This window comes from Panulirus ornatus, chromosome 30, assembly GCF_036320965.1.
Source record: "Panulirus ornatus isolate Po-2019 chromosome 30, ASM3632096v1, whole genome shotgun sequence".
Taxonomy (NCBI): domain Eukaryota; kingdom Metazoa; phylum Arthropoda; class Malacostraca; order Decapoda; family Palinuridae; genus Panulirus; species Panulirus ornatus.
The window spans coordinates 2154303-2173965 of NC_092253.1; the positions used below are offsets into that span (position 1 = coordinate 2154303).

The window sequence follows — 19663 nt, forward strand, 5'->3', positions numbered from 1 at the left end:
CCGTACTAATATCTGTAATGAAAACAAATAACAGATTACTTACATCCCATACTAGCACTTGTCCACTTCTAACAATTTTACAACATATAACATTGATGCCAAACTTAAGTGAAACTGTTACAAACATGACACCTAACATTTATTGGAGTAAGCTTGTCCAACTGTCAAGCAATCGAGTAAGACTTAAGGTTAGTGTTGGAACCACTCATGCTCATCTCAACATGATGTCTTCTACTACCATACGTAATCACAGTACGAAGATAGAAATTATCTTGAACATCGTGTAACCTAAGGATGACTCGTTACTATAAGCTTCTAGTGTGATCTTTTTGTCCACTATTGATCTCTACCATATTTTCTCACGTTCACTCCTGGCAATCACGTTCTTTCACTAATCTCATTGCCTTTGAGTTGTTGTACAATTGTATACAACACGTAGTAAGCACGGCTTTGAAGTAGAGGGGATTTGTGGGACCAAAGCACTCATCATCAACTGTGCGGAGTGTAAGGAATAATTTGACACCACTTTTCTCAAAAAACAATGATAGCACATACAGGAGGGACGCCTGATGGCGACTTAAGAATCCTTTACTGTACCAAGCAAATTACGAGTCCTGCCAACGTGACAAAATACATCCTTCAGGCGATTTGCTCAGATCCTTTAAGGCTTAATTTGGTAAGTCAATTTACAAGCCGCATAAATCAATAGAATATGAATTGCCTGATGGTTGTACGTTGTCAGCAGCCTGTAGGATCCATAATTTGCTTGGGCATTGCATATAAATTTGAAGCCTGAGAAAACTACTTTTAGCACCATGAGACATTCTAACTGTGGCTGTTACAATATAACACACACACCAAGATACTGAACCAGATGATATAACCTACATAACTTGATCATATAATCAAAATTTGTGGTGTAATCACAATCTTCACCTTTTTTCCATAGTGAAATGCTTTGAGACATACTCATAGTCATTTGATAAAGATGTTAAGCTTTGAGACATACTCATAGTCATTTGATAAAGATGTTAAGCAAGTTAAGAAATAAAGTGTAAGCAATTTTATAAATCATTACCCTCCCCTCCAGAAAACGACTAAATCTACCGGATATGAAAATAAAGATGTAGATTATCGTAAGTTTACCATTTTTCTGTATATTTGATAAATGATAGATATAATTTTGCACTGTGCATTTTCGTTCTGGGTAATCTTAAGGAAGAGGGGAAAAATGACAGCACTTGTTATTTATAATTGATTGTTTACAAATCATATCTTTTGTATAAAATGTTAATAAAATGTTATTGATCAAATGTTGTGTGGTATTTAATCCTAGAAGAACACGTGACGATCGTTGCCGCAGTTGTAAATGCATAAACAATAACAAACTTTCAGTATTTACGTAGACGTGAAGTTGTATGTACCACTGCAGAGATGGTGAACCACAACCGCAAAAGTAATATGCTTGGGCATTGCTCCATGTGTTATACCCTTATAGTACTGTATATGAGTGGTGGATAAATGGAATGATATGGCGTAGGACGTGGTTACTGGAGACACCATACATAAATTTAAGAGGTTGTGTGATGGTCTGGGATGTTCGAGGTGGGGGTCCATGAGTGTAAATACCTACCTCATGCGGTACAAATGGTAACATTGAATAAAGTATAATTACTTAACAAAGTAAGGATCTTGTGGATGGCTGACAGCATACATCATCCTAGCATTTGGAGAGTCTGTGAATAGTATCACCTGTGTGATGCTATGAGCAAATTAACTTATGGGTTCTGTTCGGCGTCCCTCTTGCATGTACATGATCTATGTAATGGATTTTGAGGAAAGTGGAACGAATGGATTCCCTATACTCTGTTACGATTGGTATAGAATGCTTTTACAGTACAGTTCTCTCCTGCAAAAGCCAGGCTACTTTGTGAGAACTTCATTTTGAGGGATGATGAGCAGCTACCGTGGTACTGTGCTGCTCTATCAACCCTACAGACTGTAAGGAATCCTTAGGAAGTCAGTTTCCTCTTGAACTGTAGCAAGCATTTCATATACCTTATTCATGTTTTTAGTATATTTACCAGCAGACATAATGTATTATAAAGAACCCACGTCCTGTCATCTGTGTCAGGAGGTGGCAGCATAGTCTTTTGTCAAAATCTATGAACTTAGAACATGTGTATTCGTTATAAACTGATAAATTACTATTCTGTGATTGTATTTCCTCCAGCAGCATCCAAGTATTGGTATATGTGGAAGGAAGAGGAAGATGACAATGTTTGTGATGTATTTTCACCCTAATACTGAACATTAAAGCAATGTAAATCTCGACCCCCCAAGTGAAGTTAGGTAAAATTTTAACAGGTTAATTTATTCTTGAATTTCACGTACTTTTACCTCTCATTTTACCAGAACATCAAAGCCTATGTGTCACTTCTTGAGGGGAGGGGGGGGTTAAATTTCCAATCATGTTCCTCATTCGAGAGCACTTCAGCTAAGTAAAGGGAGTCTGTTAATGTGCATTCCATCTAAATTCATAATTAATGTCTGTGGTGCCTTTAAACTAGATCTTTGCATAGTGCTTAACTGATTTAGAGGTGCAGCGATTCATTATAGTTATTAAATTCGGTTCCATGAGCTTTGACCACTTTAAAGGAAGTTAGGTTAGTTTAGGCTCGAGGTTATGATACATGGTATGGTAGTTTGCCAGTTTAGTTGTGCATCAAAACTAGCTTTCAGCATTAATTGATTGATAAATTGTTACTTATTCTATGTATCGAAACTGGCTTTGGATACAGAGTAATTTTATTTTGCAGTGGCATTACGTGTGTAGTGAATATAATATGTGGCGCATGATTTAGAACACTGTGGTGAGGGTTATGAATACTAGGGAAAAGATTTGCTTGATTAACGCATTCATACATAAAGCATTTATAAGGAATCAACAAAACCAACGAAAACTTTGTAATGATTTGATACATATGACTAAAAAAAGTATCTCGCATTAGGTAAGGTTATTGTGATTGTTATGCTTTATGCTACACAAGGCAAAATATCCAGTCTAGAAATGTTTTGTAAATTTCATCGAAAATACTATTATTCTTTATTATTGTCATTCTTTGTTGTGTTTCTCATTAGCAGGTTATCAATATTCCAGTTGATTTTATTTGTGTTTAAGATTTTCAATTGTAAAAAACTGGTTTGCTCTAGTCATTATCGAATCTTTTTTTTCATATTTCTGTGTATTTAACAAATTACTGTATTTAAAGAGTGACCAAGTTACCTTGAATATTTTGTGAAAGAATACAAGGTTTGCATATCTTTACAGTAGTTGTCCTCCGATAAGGTGGAACAGTGCTTGTCAACTGTATGCATTAGCGTGACAAACCATGGAATCTACTGAGTCTAATATACGTATACCTGGTGTGCTAATGCCATCATATCTCAGGTTAATCAGTAAGTAGACATGAACGACTTGTATATTTTATCACCAATTCATTCAAAGTACAATATGCTCTGGATCTTTTTTGATAACCAATGCACGTATTAAACAGCATCTATGCTCATTGGAAAAAAATGCTGGTGTGTGGATTACTGAATATCCTGGGCTGGGTAAATTGACTAGAAAGCCTTTTCCCTAGCTTTACAACCTGAGTCCTTGATGAAAAAATTCCTTATTAAACAATGTGAATTGGAAGGTTTTGACAAAACTACCTACAAACAGGATCATGTAATTGCACTTTATCACATTAATGCCTTTCCCAACCTCATGTTGATATACGTATATAGGTTCAGTCATCCATATACCTCAGGATGAACTATTACTGTAGCAGGTGCTCCATTGTATTAGTATCTGCCAATAACTATTAAAAGGCCATCAGCATCTTATGATGTTTACCGTAAGGATGATGGCTAAAATCAATTTTTTTTTAACCCTATGGCTATGATGATCAAGTCAATATACAAATTACTACAGCTCACCGCTGAAGCAACAAGAGTCACAGGGTTTTAGAAAATTATTTGAACAACTGGCATGATCGGCCAACAGTTTCCTGATCAGAAAATGGCATCAGGAACCCAGATAGTTTTTCTGTCTGACAGCGCTCATGTTTAAACCTCCCAGACGCAATAATGACTGATTCACTCTCTCATTTATTTATTTTTTCTTTTTTGTCTTTGTTTAAACCATAATTTTGGTAAGTTTTGGTTGTCATAGGGATGCCAGTAGCACTCACTAGGTGGTGCCATCTACCTGTGCCAAGTTAAAGATCCCAACCACAAAAGTGGCTTTTCATCATCTGATGCCACCATTACGACCTGTGCAGCAGGTTCATTCCTGTTTTCCTTGTCTCTACCTTAATCTGTTTTTATCCTTTACAGTTATTTTATTGTTACGAGTGTGTTATGTATTGTAATGCATAAATAAAGATATGTGATAATGATATCCTTTAGCTTTGATAAGTGCTCATTAACTAGCAATGGAGACTGCTTAGCATCCTTTAAATCCAGCACCTTTCCAAGCCCTTTACAACTAGTACAAGAGAAAGTGGTGGAAGGTGCATGGTCTGAGAAGAGGACAAATAAAAGTTGTGGTGACTGCGTATCAACAAACTTTAAGGAGCTTAAGGAAATGTTTTGGAAAGAGAATAATGGTGTGATGAAAGAAGAGAACAAATGGGAGCATCATGCAAGGAGCAGATGGGGAAGTGGCAGCAGGCAGAAATGGGATGAAGTGATGTGATGAAGAGGAGATGGAGCAAGTATTTTAAAGGAGAATTGAAAGTACTTGATGATAGGATGGCAAATGTGGAGTATTTAGGATATGGAGGAAAGTGAGATAAGAAAGCCATGGTGAGTGAAAAGAGAAGAGGCACTGACAGCCATACTTAAAATGAAGAGTGGGAAAGCAACTGGAGAGGACTGTACTGTTTTTGAATTCATTAAGACATAGATAGACTGCTGTTGATAAGTTATTTAGGATTTTCAGTGTATGTATTGATTATGGTGAACCAACTGAGGATGGATGGAAAGCTTGCATAATGCCATTGTATAAAGATAAGGGGTACAGAGACGAATGTTTGAATGACTGAGATATAAGTTTATTGAACGTACCTGGTATTTTATATGGGAGAGTGGAGATTGAGAGTGTGATGGCGTATTCAGAGCATCAGATACGGGAGGAACAGATTGGCCTTTGGAGTGATAGAGGATGTGTGGATCAAGTGTTTGCTTTGAAGAATTTATGTTTATGGACCTGGAGACAGCATATTATAGGGTTGATTGAGATACTTTGTGGAAATTGTTAAGAATATATGGTGTGGGAGGAAAGTTGTTAGAAGTATTGAACACATCTAAAAGGCACTGAACAAGACATTTGGGAGAATTACAACAAATATGGAGATTTAATGGTTTGCCCAAAGAAATTTTAAATCTGGAAGGAGTACTGAAATGTGTAAGGAAAAGCTAAGCACATGGCCAAAAACTGTTCTAGATTAACCCAAGATAGAATATTATTCTATGTGTGTGGTTTAAGAGAGTAACAGTATTTTGAACTGAACAGGGTGCATAATGAGCTGCATACTTTTGTGTTGCTTTTTGGCAAAATGTCATACAACTGGGAGGTTGGTAAATACTCTCTTTTCATACACCTTCACCCTGAGAAAATATGCAGAAAATGTTTTTATGCAGACTTGTATATGTCAAGTAGACATCATTTCCACATCTTGTTAAAATGCTTTTTCATTATGTGATGCTGGTGATATGTTTGATATTAGATTATTAGAATAATGGGGAGTTATCAATTTTGAGATTATTGCTGTTAAATTGACAGTGCCATGCATCAGCTCTTCTTAGATTATCTTTATGATCTCTATATAGTTTTCTGTTTTCAGATTCTAATGCATTTTTTGGCACTTTCTATTCAGGTACAGAAGAGGGGAAGGTAGCTATGAAGAGAATACGTGTTGAGTGTGGGGTGTGCAAGGCAACACGGTTCTATTCAATTCACAGAGGAATTACTCGCATAGCAGGAGTTGTGGCATGTGAAGCATGTCGGCAATTTTATCAACGGTTCAAGAAGCAGCCATGGGTTTTAAATTGCAACAAAGGGGGCAGGTATGAAAATTTTCCTTTTTTATTTTTTTAGATTAGAAGTAATGTGATTTAATTCTTTATACGTATATTTATACATACCTATTTTGTATATTGTAATAGTGTTGATTTTCTTGACTTTTAAAGGAAACTAAAATTTAGATATCTTTTTTCATTTTAAGAGTGCTGAATAACAACTAGGCTCTTGCACTTTACAAATATCACAAAATCAATCAGTTCATCCTTTCCTCACTTTCTCTGTTTATCCTTCCCTATATTCCTTCCACTTTTGATAAGTAGATCCTAATGACCAGTCATCTTTTGTTCATCCTCTTAATATTTTTAAATCATTGTAGCACACCATGATCAGCTTTCAGTGAATCAGACTCCAGTTACTACTACGCACAGTTATCTCAAGGAATCGATGAACCTCATGCCACATGATGTTCTCTGGCATGTCATATCCAACATGTTAACCCTCTTTTTATCTTTTACATTCAAGACACAAGTCTCATACCCACATAACACTCTTAGGGTGGCAGTACCTTCAAACGTACCCATCTTTCCTCCAACAGCCACTACTTTTCCGTCCATGCTCTCCTTAATGCATGCAGTTTCTCTGTTGAGTCTGCCCTCAAAACCATGTCATATGTGAACAGTAGCTGTCACACCTTCCAGGCTTCTTCCACACTCAGCATGCTGTAGACCTGTTCCTTGGTCCAAGATGATTTTTTTTGTTACGTTTTTCACCATCACACATCTTTGGCACAAACCTTTTCACCGGGAAACACTTCACCTCCTCCCTTCATTCTTGCATACATGCTCATCTCTCCTGGTGAAAGCTCATCACTGCATTTAGAAGCTTTACTCTTACATTTTATGCTCTTAATGCCTTCCAAAAGACAGCTCTGTTAACCCTTTGATCTGCTTTCTTCAGGTCTGTTATTAATATTGTTATAAGACACCAGGAATCCTGTGGAGGGAGGTCTTTGATGAGATTTTACTCTGGTGATACAACCTTGCTGAAGGTGACTTTTCATTTAAGCCAAAGACTAATTCTGTCTTTCTCCAAGTATTTTTCGCATAAATACTTCAAAGCAAACACTTAGTTTATACATTGTCTTCTAGCCAAGTTGCTGTTCCTTAAGTAGATTACATATGCATGCCACAACCTTCTCAATTATTAATATCAGTTAGTAATTCTTTTATTTTTCACCGACAGCAGGAAACACGTACTCTTGTCTTCTCTCATGCTGTTACTGACCAGAAGAATAAGGTCTTGTGTAAACATTATGATAGTACCTGAGCTTGGATCTGTATTAAACATATCCATAGATTTTCTTTCTCACAGAATGTTTCTTCCTATGAATTAGGTTGTCTTGATTGAATGCACATCAGAAATATCACTTTTTTTCAGATGTTTTGGGCTAGATGAAACTCCAAAGAACAAATGCAAAGCATGCTGGGTGGCACATATCATATGCCGCTGTCCTGTTCCAATGAGTTTATATAATCATCTTGTTGGATACCTTCCTACAGACCTTAAGGTTGGCATTGCTGAATGTTAGTTAGATTCAAGTATTGACAAAGATTTTTTCTTTCTGACTATTTGTTATTGCTTAATGTTGATTTGAACGACCCATCCACTCATATATATACACACACACACACAAGGGAGACAGCGACAAAGTATAATAAATAAATAGATATAATATATATTATCCCTGGGGATGGGGAGAAAGAATACTTCCCACATATTTCCTGCATGTCGTAGAAGGTGACTAAAAGGGAAGGGAAATCCTCCTCTCTCGTTTTTGATTTTCCAAAAGAGGAACAGAAAAGGGGGCCAAGTGAGGATATTCCCTCAAAGGTTCAGTACTCTGTTCTTAATGCTACCTCGCTAATGCGGGAAATGGTGAATAATATAAAAAATTACAAAACAAATATATATACATATATTTATTTATTATACTTTGTCGCTGTGGTTCTAGGGCATTACACATGACAGCTAGAGACCGAGTGTGAACAAATGTGGCCTTTGTTGTCTTCCTAGCGCTACCTTGTGTGCACACAGGGGGTGAGGGGTTCCATTTCATGTGTGGCAGGGTGGTGATGGGAATGGATGAAGGCAGTAAGTATGAATATGTACATATGTATATATGTATATGTCTGTGTATGTATATGTATGTATACATTGGTTGTATAGGTATGTGCATGTGCGTGTGTGGGCGTTTATGTATATACATGTGTACGTGGGTGGGTTGGGCCATTCTTTCATCTGTTTCCTTGTGCTACGTTGATAATGCAGGAGACAGCTACTAAGTATAGTAAAAAATATGTACATATACACATAAATGCACATACACGTACATATACATATGTATACACTTATCAACATATACACATATACATGCACATACACAGACATTTATATATATATACTTATGTACATATTCATACTTGCGTGCCTTCATTCATTCCCGATGCCACCCTCGCCCTGCAGGCGTGTATGTCTCTTGTTGCAATTGACCTCGATATCATTTCACTCATTATCTGGTTTGAAAGCACTCTGTTCTCAGTATCTGCTCTAGATTTGGGTTCTTCACTTTGTTTCTTTTCTTGTAAGGCCTCTGTATTTAAGTGCTGAAACAGTAGGGTTCACTAATGAAAATCAGAGAACATGGGTTGTTAAGCGTACCATCTTGTCCTGTCATATCTGTTGTAGCTAACTTAGAACTTTAGATTATCTAGTGTTTGATTCTTAAGTTTACTCTTTATGATTTTTGCAGAGCAAGATGGCAGGTAAGCCACCAACTGCAGATGAAGTACCTGAGAAGGAACGTGGAGGACTTGGCTTAGAAATTTACAAGGGTAATGATTGGGTAGATGTAACAGACAAGGAAGAGGTGGAATCATTATTGCGCAGTGAGGAAGGAAATGACACCGATGAACCAAATGAACCAGATTTGGATATGGAATTTGAGGCTGAGGAAGAAGAAGTGGATGATCCAGTAAGTACATCTTGCCTTTTTCAATTATCATGTTTGTGTTGAAATCTTGCAGGAATTTAGGATTTATATTAATTTTTTCTAAGGTTATTTTGGTTGTCTTTAGTAAAGACTTTTGGGTTGTTATAGAGTTGTTTGGTATCGAGATCATTGAGGGTGCAAATCAGGCTTGTTGAATCACTGGTACAGGCATTTACTTGGGGTACATGGAGTATCTTCAAGGAGTGCATAATAAACGTTAGTAGAATTAGAAGTTGGGAGCATTAGCTGGTAGCATTAGGCAGGAACATTAGATAGACATATTAAGTAGAAGTAGAGTAGTTGGTAGGAGCATCAGGCAGAAACCTCTAAAAGCACTGCTAGAGTTGCCCTATGCCAGTAGCCCTTTAAGGGTAAGGTACTTCAGGCTAAGAAGCAGTGCCTGGAGTTCAGCAGTTATGGAGACTATTTTGCCATGGCCACCCTGTTGAGGGAGCTCTTAAAGGAAATGGGCATCAGATATAGATAAATAGATAGATAGAATATATATTTATATTTATATTTATTTTGCTTTGTCGCTGTCTCCCGCATTAGCGAGGTAGCGCAAGGAAACAGACGAAAGAATGGCCCAACCCACCCACATACACATGTATATACACACTCGTCCACACACGCAAGTATACATACCTATACATCTCAACATATACATATATATATCCATACTATACTATTCGCCATTTCCCGCGATAGCGAGGTAGCGTTAAGAACAGAGGACTGGGCCTTTGAGGGAATATCCTCACCTGGCCCTCTTCTCTGTTCCTTCTTTTGGAAAATTAAAAAAAAAAAACGAGAGGGGAGGATTTCCAGCCCCCCGCTCCCTTCCCTTTTAGTCACCTCTACGACACGCAGGGAATACATGGGAAGTATTCTTTCTCCCCTATCCCCAGGGATATATATATATATATATATATATATATATATATATATATATATATATATATATATATTTTTTTTTTTTTTTTCTTTCAAACTATTCGCAATTTCCTGTGTTAGCGAGGTAGCGTTTAGAACAGAGGACTGGGCCTTTGAGGGAATATCCTCACCTGGCCCCCTTCTCTGTTCCTTCTTTTGGTAAAGAAAAAGAGGGGAGGATTTCTAGCCTCCCGCTCCCTCCCCTTTTAGTCGCCTTCTACGACACGCAGGGAATACGTGGGAAGTATTCTTTCTCCCCTATCCCCAGGGATAATATATATATATATATATATATATATATATATATATATATATATATATATATATATATATATATATATATAGAAGTGGTAGAGGATGTGTGGATCAGGTGTTTGCTTTGAAGAATGTATGTGAGAAATACTTAGAAAAGCAAATGGATTTGTATGTAGCATTTATGGATCTGGAGAAGGCATATGATAGAGTTGATAGAGATGCTCTATGGACGGTATTAAGAATATATGGTGTGGGAGGCAAGTTGTTAGAAGCAGTGAAAAGTTTTTATCGAGGATGTAAGGCATGTGTACGTGTAGGAAGAGAGGAGAGTGATTGGTTCTCAGTGAATGTAGGTTTGTGGCAGGGGTGTGTGATGTCTCCATGGTTGTTTAATTTGTTTATGGATGGGGTTGTTAGGGAGGTGAATGCAAGAGTTTTGGAAAGAGGGGCAAGTATGAAGTCTGTTGTGGATGAGAGAGCTTGGGAAGTGAGTCAGTTGTTGTTCGCTGATGATACAGCGCTGGTGGCTGATTCATGTGAGAAACTGCAGAAGCTGGTGACTGAGTTTGGTAAAGTGTGTGAAAGAAGAAATTTAAGAGTAAATGTGAATAAGAGCAAGGTTATTAGGTAGAGTAGGGTTGAGGGTCAAGTCAATTGGGAGGTAAGTTTGAATGGAGAAAAACTGGAGGAAGTAAAGTGTTTTAGATATCTGGGAGTGGATCTGGCAGCGGATGGAACCATGGAAGCGGAAGTGGATCATAGGGTGGGGGAGGGGGCGAAAATCCTGGGAGCCTTGAAGAATGTGTGAAAGTCGAGAACATTATCTCGGAAAGCAAAAATGGGTATGTTTGAAGGAATAATGGTTCCAACAATGTTGTATGGTTGCGAGGCGTGGGCTATGGATAGAGTTGTGCGCAGGAGGATGGATGTGCTGGAAATGAGATGTTTGAGGACAATGTGTGGTGTGAGGTGGTTTGATCGAGTAAGTAACGTAAGGGTAAGAGAGATGTGTGGAAATAAAAAGAGCGTCGTTGAGAGAGCAGAAGAGGGTGTTTTGAAATGGTTTGGGCACATGGAGAGAATGAGTGAGGAAAGATTGACCAAGAGGATATATGTGTCGGAGGTGGAAGGAACGAGGAGAAGTGGGAGACCAAATTGGAGGTGGAAAGATGGAGTGAAAAAGATTTTGAGTGATCAGGGCCTGAACATGCAGGAGGGTGAAAGGAGGGCAAGGAATAGAGTGAATTGGATCGATGTGGTATACCGGGGTTGACGTGCTGTCAGTGGATTGAATCAGGGCATGTGAAGCATCTGGGGTAAACCATGGAAAGCTGTGTAGGTATGTATATTTGCGTGTGTGGACGTATGTATATACATGTGTATGGGGGTGGGTTGGGCCATTTCTTTCGTCTGTTTCCTTGCGCTACCTCGCAAACGCGGGAGACAGCGACAAAGTATAATAATAATAAAATAATATATATACACAGACATATACATATATACACATGTACACAATTCATACTGTCTACCTCTATTCATCCCCATCGCCACCCCGCCACACATGAAATAACTACCCCCTCCCCCCTTATGTGTGCGAGGTAGCGCTAGTAGAATGACAGCAAAGGCCCCATTCGTTCACACTCAGTCTCTAGCTGTCATGTAATAATGTACTGAAACCACAGCTCCCTTTCCACATCCAGGCCCCACAGAACTTTCCATAGTTTACCCCAACACATCACATGCCCTGGCTCAATCCATTGACAGCACGTCGACCCCGGTATACCACATTGTTCCAATTCACTCTATTCCTTGCACACCTTTCACCCTCCTGCATGTTCAGGCCCCGATCACTCAAAATCTTTTTCACTCCATCTTTCCACTCCATATATATATATGCTTTAGTTTTTACCTAGACCAATATCCTTGTAAGATTTCACAGCACAGAAGCTAGGCATTAGAAAGGAAAATGTCCACAGATGCACATAGAGACCATCAGTCATTAGGATTATTGTAGACCCTCACACTTTATAGAAGTGAATAATATAAGTTGTTTTTCTTTTACGGCAGGGTGTGCCAGAATCAAGTGCATCTGAGGGTACCTCCACTGTAAGTTCTGAAACCCAGAGTAATCGAACAAAACAGAAGAAAGGCAAGAAGGGTGCAAAATCTGATGCTGACCCTGATGAACGAGTATGTATAGTCATTTACTGGAAACTAGAGTCATTTTCTGGACAGAGATTGTAGGCAGACGACTGACTTGTTCGAGATGGTATTAGCATAAAATGAGACAAAACCCTTTTTCATCATGAGACATATAGGGGTATGTCAACATCTTTAGATTTATCTTTACATCTTAAGAATTCTTACAAAATTCTGGGTAGAATGGCAGTAAAATGCCTTTGTACAAAGGCAAGGGGAACAAAAGTTAATGTTCAAATTAAGGAGGTATAAGTTTGTGGAGCCTGTCTGGTAAGTTTATTGAAGAATGGTGATTGAAAGAGTGGTCACATGCAAATATTATCAGATCAGGCAGGAACAATATGGCTTCAGGAGTGCATGAGGATGTGTGGATCTGGTATTTCCTTTGAAGAATGTGTATGGGAAGTACTGAGTGAAATAGGAGGATTTGTTTCTTGATTATGGATCTAGGTACAGCACATTATAGGGTTGATAGAGATGCTTTATGGAGTGTTACAAATATATAATGTGGGAAACCAGAAGCTTACCAGAGACCTTCACTCTGACGGCAAGTACTAAAACCAGTAACACCATCCTTTATATATAAACAAGAGCATTGTATAGAATAATGTAGTTTGTAGTTTGTATAAAAGTAGAATGTATGATGAACTTATGTAAGTGTGGCTTAGTGTAAATATTATTCACTGTACCACCAATGCTTTGCCTGTTTGAGAAATCTGTGTAAAGTGACAAAAAGTGATAGGAAGCTCAGATCAGACCACCATGTTCACCGTTTTCATCTTTGTGTGAGGAAACACCCACTAAATTTGCCAACATCGAGTTCTACTGCATTTTACTCCCAATCCAGCATCTCAAAACTAAGGTAGATAAATGATGTTTTTGAGAATTATCATGCTGTATTTGTGTATTTTTTGTACTTCTATATGCGAATATCTGATTTCACAAAGGAAAATCTTTTAAAATTCTTATATTTTTTACACTTATGTGGATGAACACAGAAAACAGTATTGCTGTCTAGGGATTTACGATAGTACTGAAATTATTTTCCTGTCAAGTCTCTGGAGAAGCTGTAGATTGTTTTTGGAGTGATTGTGCACATACACAGTGGCACGTTCTTACCATTTTGCAACACATCCCTTGTCTATTCTGTATTTTTTCTCTACTTGAGATGTTAGGTATTACCCTGATAATATCATTGAAAAAGTGAATGCTTGTTTATTTCAGCTGTTCTGTTGTCCTTGCCATACCAAACAGTATATGATTAATTCTAAGAACATGTGCATTGAAAATGTCTTAGTTGATGCTGTTTGTATAAGATCATATACTCAGTCTTACTTACTTTTAGGCTGTGTCATCATTGATGGAGGAATTACAGCTCAATCATCAGTTGAAATTCATGGAGAACTTCAATCCCAAAACTAGTGAAAGAGTCAGACGGAAGAAAAAGAAAGTTCAGTACTTTAGCAGCACGGGAAGGTTAGTTTTATGAATGTTTAAAGAGCAGCATAGAAGGGTAAGCTGTGGGAATATTTTAACAACAGCACAAGAAAATGAAATTCATTACCTCTCAGTCTTTTAGTATTTACTCAGTTTTCATTATTGCAGGTTGACTCAAGTACATGTGTTATGAAAAGTATTTTCCCAGATGGGTTTGATGAATTTGAAAATGATTATTTGTCTGTATATGTATGTATCTATATCTCTAATGCCCATTCCCTTCAGGAACTCCCATGAAGTTGGTGGTCACAGCAAAAGTCTCTCCACTTATCCCTGTTTGATGTGTCTCGTTATTCATTTCAGTCCCTATTTTGTTTTAGTTTTAACACTTACTACAGTTAAGATTGCTATCACACCATCCATCCTTGCATGATTAATCTAGTGTTGCTTTTTATGATATTCTATGATACCAGCATTTCAATCTTTCAGAACCAAAAACCAGGCACAGCCATACTTTCATGGAGCTGATGGCTCAATTGTAGGCTCTGGCAAAAATCTTTGTGATTGCCTGCAAAGTGACTGTCCTGGGTGCCACTATCCTTGCCCAAAATGTGGTTCTGGGAAATGTGGTACTGAATGCAGGTACGAAAAGTTTATACTTCAATCAACTAAACTCATTCAGACACTATAGTTGCTGTACATGTTTGCATATTCTTATATTGTAGATTCGACTTTGGTGCTTGTAACATTTTTAGTGAAATTTTTACATTTAGTGAAATTTTTACATGTGTGATATGCACAATGTATTTTCCTAGGTTTACATAGCCTGAAGAAGACAGTACATCTGGTAGGAATTAGATCGACCTCTACTTATATCATTGGCCTCGTCCAACCTCACCTAGTCTTACTCTTTGAAATAGAATATCATATATGATTCTGCATTGCTGTCAGCTTAGGAAGAGTATTGACACAGATTGCTAAGAGGTGGAGTGGAAACTGAGTGATTTAGGATGTGATATTCCAGAGAGAGGTTGTGTCTTTTGAAAGGAAAATATTAAAACCCTCAGAATTACAAAAATATGCAACCAGAAATCCAACTATGTAGATATGGCATTGTATCCTGGGACCTTTTAATTCTATTTACAGTATTGCATCTCAGTATCATTTAAACAGCATGGTTTCTGCCCATTTTCAACAAGTCAGCATGCATGTGTGTGTTTATGGATGTAATAGTGATAAGAATATAAAGAAAGATCATAGTGATAATAATTTTAATGATAATATGATAATAGTAATAATGATAATGATAGTGGAGAAAGAATATTTCACATGTTTTCCCTGTTTGTCATAGATGATTAAAAGGGGCTGGAAAGGGATGCAGGAAACCCTTCCTTTGTATTTCAGTTTCTGGAACTTGGAACAGAAGATACCAAGTGAGGAGTGTTATCATCCTTAAAGCCTCAGGCTGGGATCTTTGAATGTGAGACAGTGCATCCAGGATGAGCATAAGGGGGAGATAAGTAGTATGGTTGAGAAGAGGTACCAGAATTTTCCAGCTCTTAGTGAAAATAAGCTCGAGGATACGGGAAGAATGCTTTAAGAATGTCTGAGGGGTAAAGTCAGAAGTTAGTGTGAGGGCAAAACTAAGGAAAGGGTAGTGCTTCTGCTAAAGGAGGAGTTGAAGGAATGTGTGAAAGGGTGTAAGAAAATGAGCCCCAGACTTGTTATGAGTAGAAAAGAAAATGGATTACAATAGGTGGATGATTGTTAGTGCTTATGCACCTAGAAACTAAGGAGTGAGGAAGACAGGCTAGTGTTTGGAGGAGCTGGGTAAGATGTCAGGAGTTTTAATGTGAGGGATGGAGCCCCAGTGATAGGCAATTGTAACGAAAGAAAAGGTGATCTACCTGTTGAGGGTATAATTGATAAGTATAGGGTACCCAGCATTGTATATGAAAATGAAGAACTTGTGCAACTAAAACCTGATCCATACATCCTTTACCACTCCTGAAACCATAGTCTTTCCAGTCTTTCACTGCTTCAGTCACCTCTCTGGTGTAAAACATACCAGGTATGCTTAGCAGTCATATCTCTATAGGGCAAATATTCACCTTTGTTACCCTGGCTTTTATACAGTGACACTATACATGCATTTTGCCAGTCCTCAGGCATCTTACTCTGATCCATATAAATTGAAAATCCCAACTAACCAATCATCAGCACAATGATCCCTTTTTTTAAGAAAATCTACAGCAGTACCATCCATGTAAAGTATTTACAACAGTAATGTATTTTAAATTTTCAGTTTAATATTTTATTGAAATTTTTTTTCTGATAATGTCTCTGAAAGTTATGCTTTTAAGTATGGTTTTTTAATATGGTAAACTGAGATCATTGTACAGTTTCTCTGGTATTCAGCACAATTAGGATAACCAGACTGAATATTTATGCAAGCATTTGCTTATACTACTGCTAAATTTTTTCTCATTTCAGAATAAATCGCAAATGGTACTACGAAAAAGTTGAAGTTGAAGGAACAAAATTAACTTGGACAAATGAGTTTGTTAAGAGAAAGTAACAGCTTACTTCGCTGTTATTGTAGTATTTCATAAGAAGAAATGATGTGTAATGCAGTAGTTTTTGTTACTGAGCTTTCCAATAAGTACATTTCTAAGTTTTTTATTCATATTTGTTTGTTTCCTGCATTAGCAAGGTAGCACCAGGAACAGATGAAGAAATGGTCTCATTCACTCACATACATTCTAGCTGTCATGTGTAATGCCCATGGTAAGTGAAGTCAGTCAGATGCTTTCCCATTTAGCACAGCTCTGTGTTTTCAGATAATTTTTTGTTTTCTCTGGAATCTGAAATATAATGAGAGGCTTCTGGACTTTGAAGTACAGAAAGTGCCATTTTTTTTCCTCTAAAATTAGATTTCATATATAATTTGAATGAAGCCTGCTTTTTCATTGTTGAATAAGATTCTTGGGACTAATGGTGTTCAGGACTATTAATATCTGTTTATTGTACTTGAGTAGATAATGAAAGATCAAAATTGGAACCATGTTGAGTTATATGGTTATAATGTAAAGAAAGTTGCCATTCTAGGATGATTACAGTAATAATCACATTTGAAATATGAGATCTGTATTGTCACTGGTTCAACAGACTGTTGGAACTATTGCCATTGATTGTGTCCAACATTCATCAGTCTCACATATGGTATTCTTTATTAACATATGCACACCTAGAGCAAAACAATTCTGTAAACATTCCAGGCATTCTGTCTTTGATCTGTTTAATTCTTGAGATTTCAGAGGCAGTGAGGAGCAAGATTTTGCTGGAGGCACACTCCTGCTGTCAACTCTCCATTTGTGTAACTGAGAAAACTATTTTGGTTTTTCTTTTTCTTTTTCAACTCTTCAATGGCAAAGGATTGTATATATGAAAATTTGGCATAGTTAAGGAGGGGTTGGGGGCATTGGAATGGTTCGATGGACTTACTGTGGTGGGGTGGGGTTAGTTTGGAGGGGTAGGGGAAATTGGAAGTGGTGGTGTTAGTCAAAAGGGCAGGGATATAACTGCATGGTTCAATCCTTATCTACCACACCAGATATTATTACCACCCAACTACCACACCCCCACACACCACAGTGACCCACTTAACACACCACCACTACCATCCACTTATTTACAATCCACACACTGTATACCAATGTAGCCTACCTACTCCTAGTAAATTATGTAGTCTTCATATACAGGCTACGAACTCAATTTACATCATATAATTAGCTTTTGATTCTCCTAGGTCTCCTCAGGTCCCATTTGGTACACATTTTGTCCCTTTTGAGAATCCTCTTATCCTTGAAATTAAGAGTCAAGGCTCTTGTTCCAGTCTTTCCTTTCCTTAAGATTATTCCCAAAGGTTAAAGTAGTAGGGATTTTTTTCCCTTTGAGTGTATATATATATATATATGTGTATATAAGTGGATAGGCTATTCTTTGTCTGTTTCCTGGCACTACCTCGCTGATGCAGGAAAAAGTGATTATGTATAATAGAATGAGTATATGTATCCCTGGGGATAGGGGAGAAAGAATGCTTCCCATGTGTTTCCTGCGTGTCGTAGAAGGTGACTGAAAGGGGAGGGAGCAGGGAGCTGCAAATCCTCCCCTCCCGTTCTTTTAGTTTTCCAAAAGAAGGAACAGAGGAGGGGGCCAAGTAAGGATATTCCCCCTAAGGCTCAGTTCTCTGTTCTTAACGTACCTCGCTAATGTGGGGAATGAATATGTATAGAAAAAAAAAAAATATATATGGTTTTTTTTTTTTTCCAAAAGAAGGAACAGAGAAGGGGGCCAGGTGAGGATATTCCCTCAAAGGCCCAGTCCTCTGTTCTTAGCGCTACCTCGCTAATGCGGGAAATGGCGAATAGTATGAAAAAAAAAAAAAAAAAAAAAAAAAAAAAAATATATATATATATATATATATATATATATATATATATATATATATATATATATATATATAGCAAATATGTATGTATGTATGAAAATATATATTTTCACATTCCCCATTTCCCGCATTAGCAAGGTAGCGTCTAGAGCAGATGATTGAGTGTTGGGAGAAAATCCTCCCTTGGCACCCTTCTCTGTTCCTTCTATTGGAAAGGTAAAACATAAGGGAGGATTTCCAAACACAATACAGCACATGATCAGAAGGAAAAGATGAGCAAAACTTTTAACTTAGCTGAAGTGTGGCTTAGTTACTTGATTATGCTTCTACTGTATACAATGACCTGGAGTTACAGCTCCGAGAGAATGAAGATAGAATTGGTCTAGTCAATCAGCATAACATTCAGTATAGGTTTTTTTAGTCTAAAGTCTCACTGAACATACTGTGATTTCTGAGCCTCAAGGAGGAGAGAGAGAAAAAGTTAACTTGACCGATAATGGAATCATTTGCACACTGCTGTTGTTTGTGTTTAAAAGCTGAATAAAGTTCTGTAACCATTCTTTCCTTTATGTATTCTTTTACCCCTTGTATTTATCATGAAGGCAACCTGGAGTGATGAAGCATGGACATGTGTTTGTGGCAGTCAAACAAATTTAGTGTGAAAATACTAGAGTCTGAGGTATGTTACCAAGCGGAAGAGGCCACACTCCCTCTGTTCTATTACTTTTGCACAGACATCAGATCTGTTGAGGAGACACTTCATATTAAAACTACAGAGACTAGATCCTCTGATTAATGTTTCAAATCTTATGATGCACAGATAAACCCAAGTATTATGTGAATATAGTTTCTTTGATAGTTTCCCAACTTTCCATTTTGGAAGGAAAGAACTTTGAAGAAACTTAATCAGGTCAACTATGATAAATCTACATTATCTTGAAATACTAGAGTATCAAAGAGGTAAGAAAGGGTGGTGAAGGAAGGGGGAGAAGACATGATGTGGAGACAATAGTGCGGTGATGGACGATGAGTATATTGGAGAGAGAGAAAGAAATATGAAAATCCACAACTGAAGGATGCCCACAGGTAGGGAAAAAGGGTAAAGGAGGGAGGGGAAAGGCAGAAGCCAAAGAAGAAAACTAGTAACTACAGCAATGAAAGATCTTGCCTTCCTCCCTAGGGCTTTTTTTATTTATGGTGGTGTGCATTACTATGGTACACACAATTAGTGGACTGATGTACATGGCCAGTATGTCAACCAGATGAAATA

General features: G+C 37.5%; 1 protein-coding gene across 2 annotated transcripts; it reads left to right on the top strand.

Annotated features, from left to right (window-relative positions):
• Nucleotides 1-1313: 1313 nt before the first annotated feature.
• On the top strand, nt 1314-18408 carry LOC139758306 (uncharacterized). Of its 2 annotated transcripts, XM_071679533.1 has the most exons (9): nt 1325-1456; nt 3332-3459; nt 5928-6117; nt 7511-7640; nt 8883-9104; nt 12375-12497; nt 13852-13982; nt 14433-14585; nt 16437-18408. In XM_071679533.1, exons 2-9 carry the CDS (start codon nt 3393-3395, stop codon nt 16519-16521), a joined length of 1101 nt encoding a protein of 366 aa, XP_071535634.1. In that variant the 5' UTR covers nt 1325-1456; nt 3332-3392; the 3' UTR covers nt 16522-18408. The 2 variants fall into 2 exon arrangements, with proteins under 2 accessions (XP_071535635.1, XP_071535634.1); XM_071679534.1 differs by lacking the exon at nt 3332-3459 and having other exon boundaries at nt 1314-1456.
• The last annotated feature ends 1255 nt before the right edge of the window (nt 18409-19663 follow it).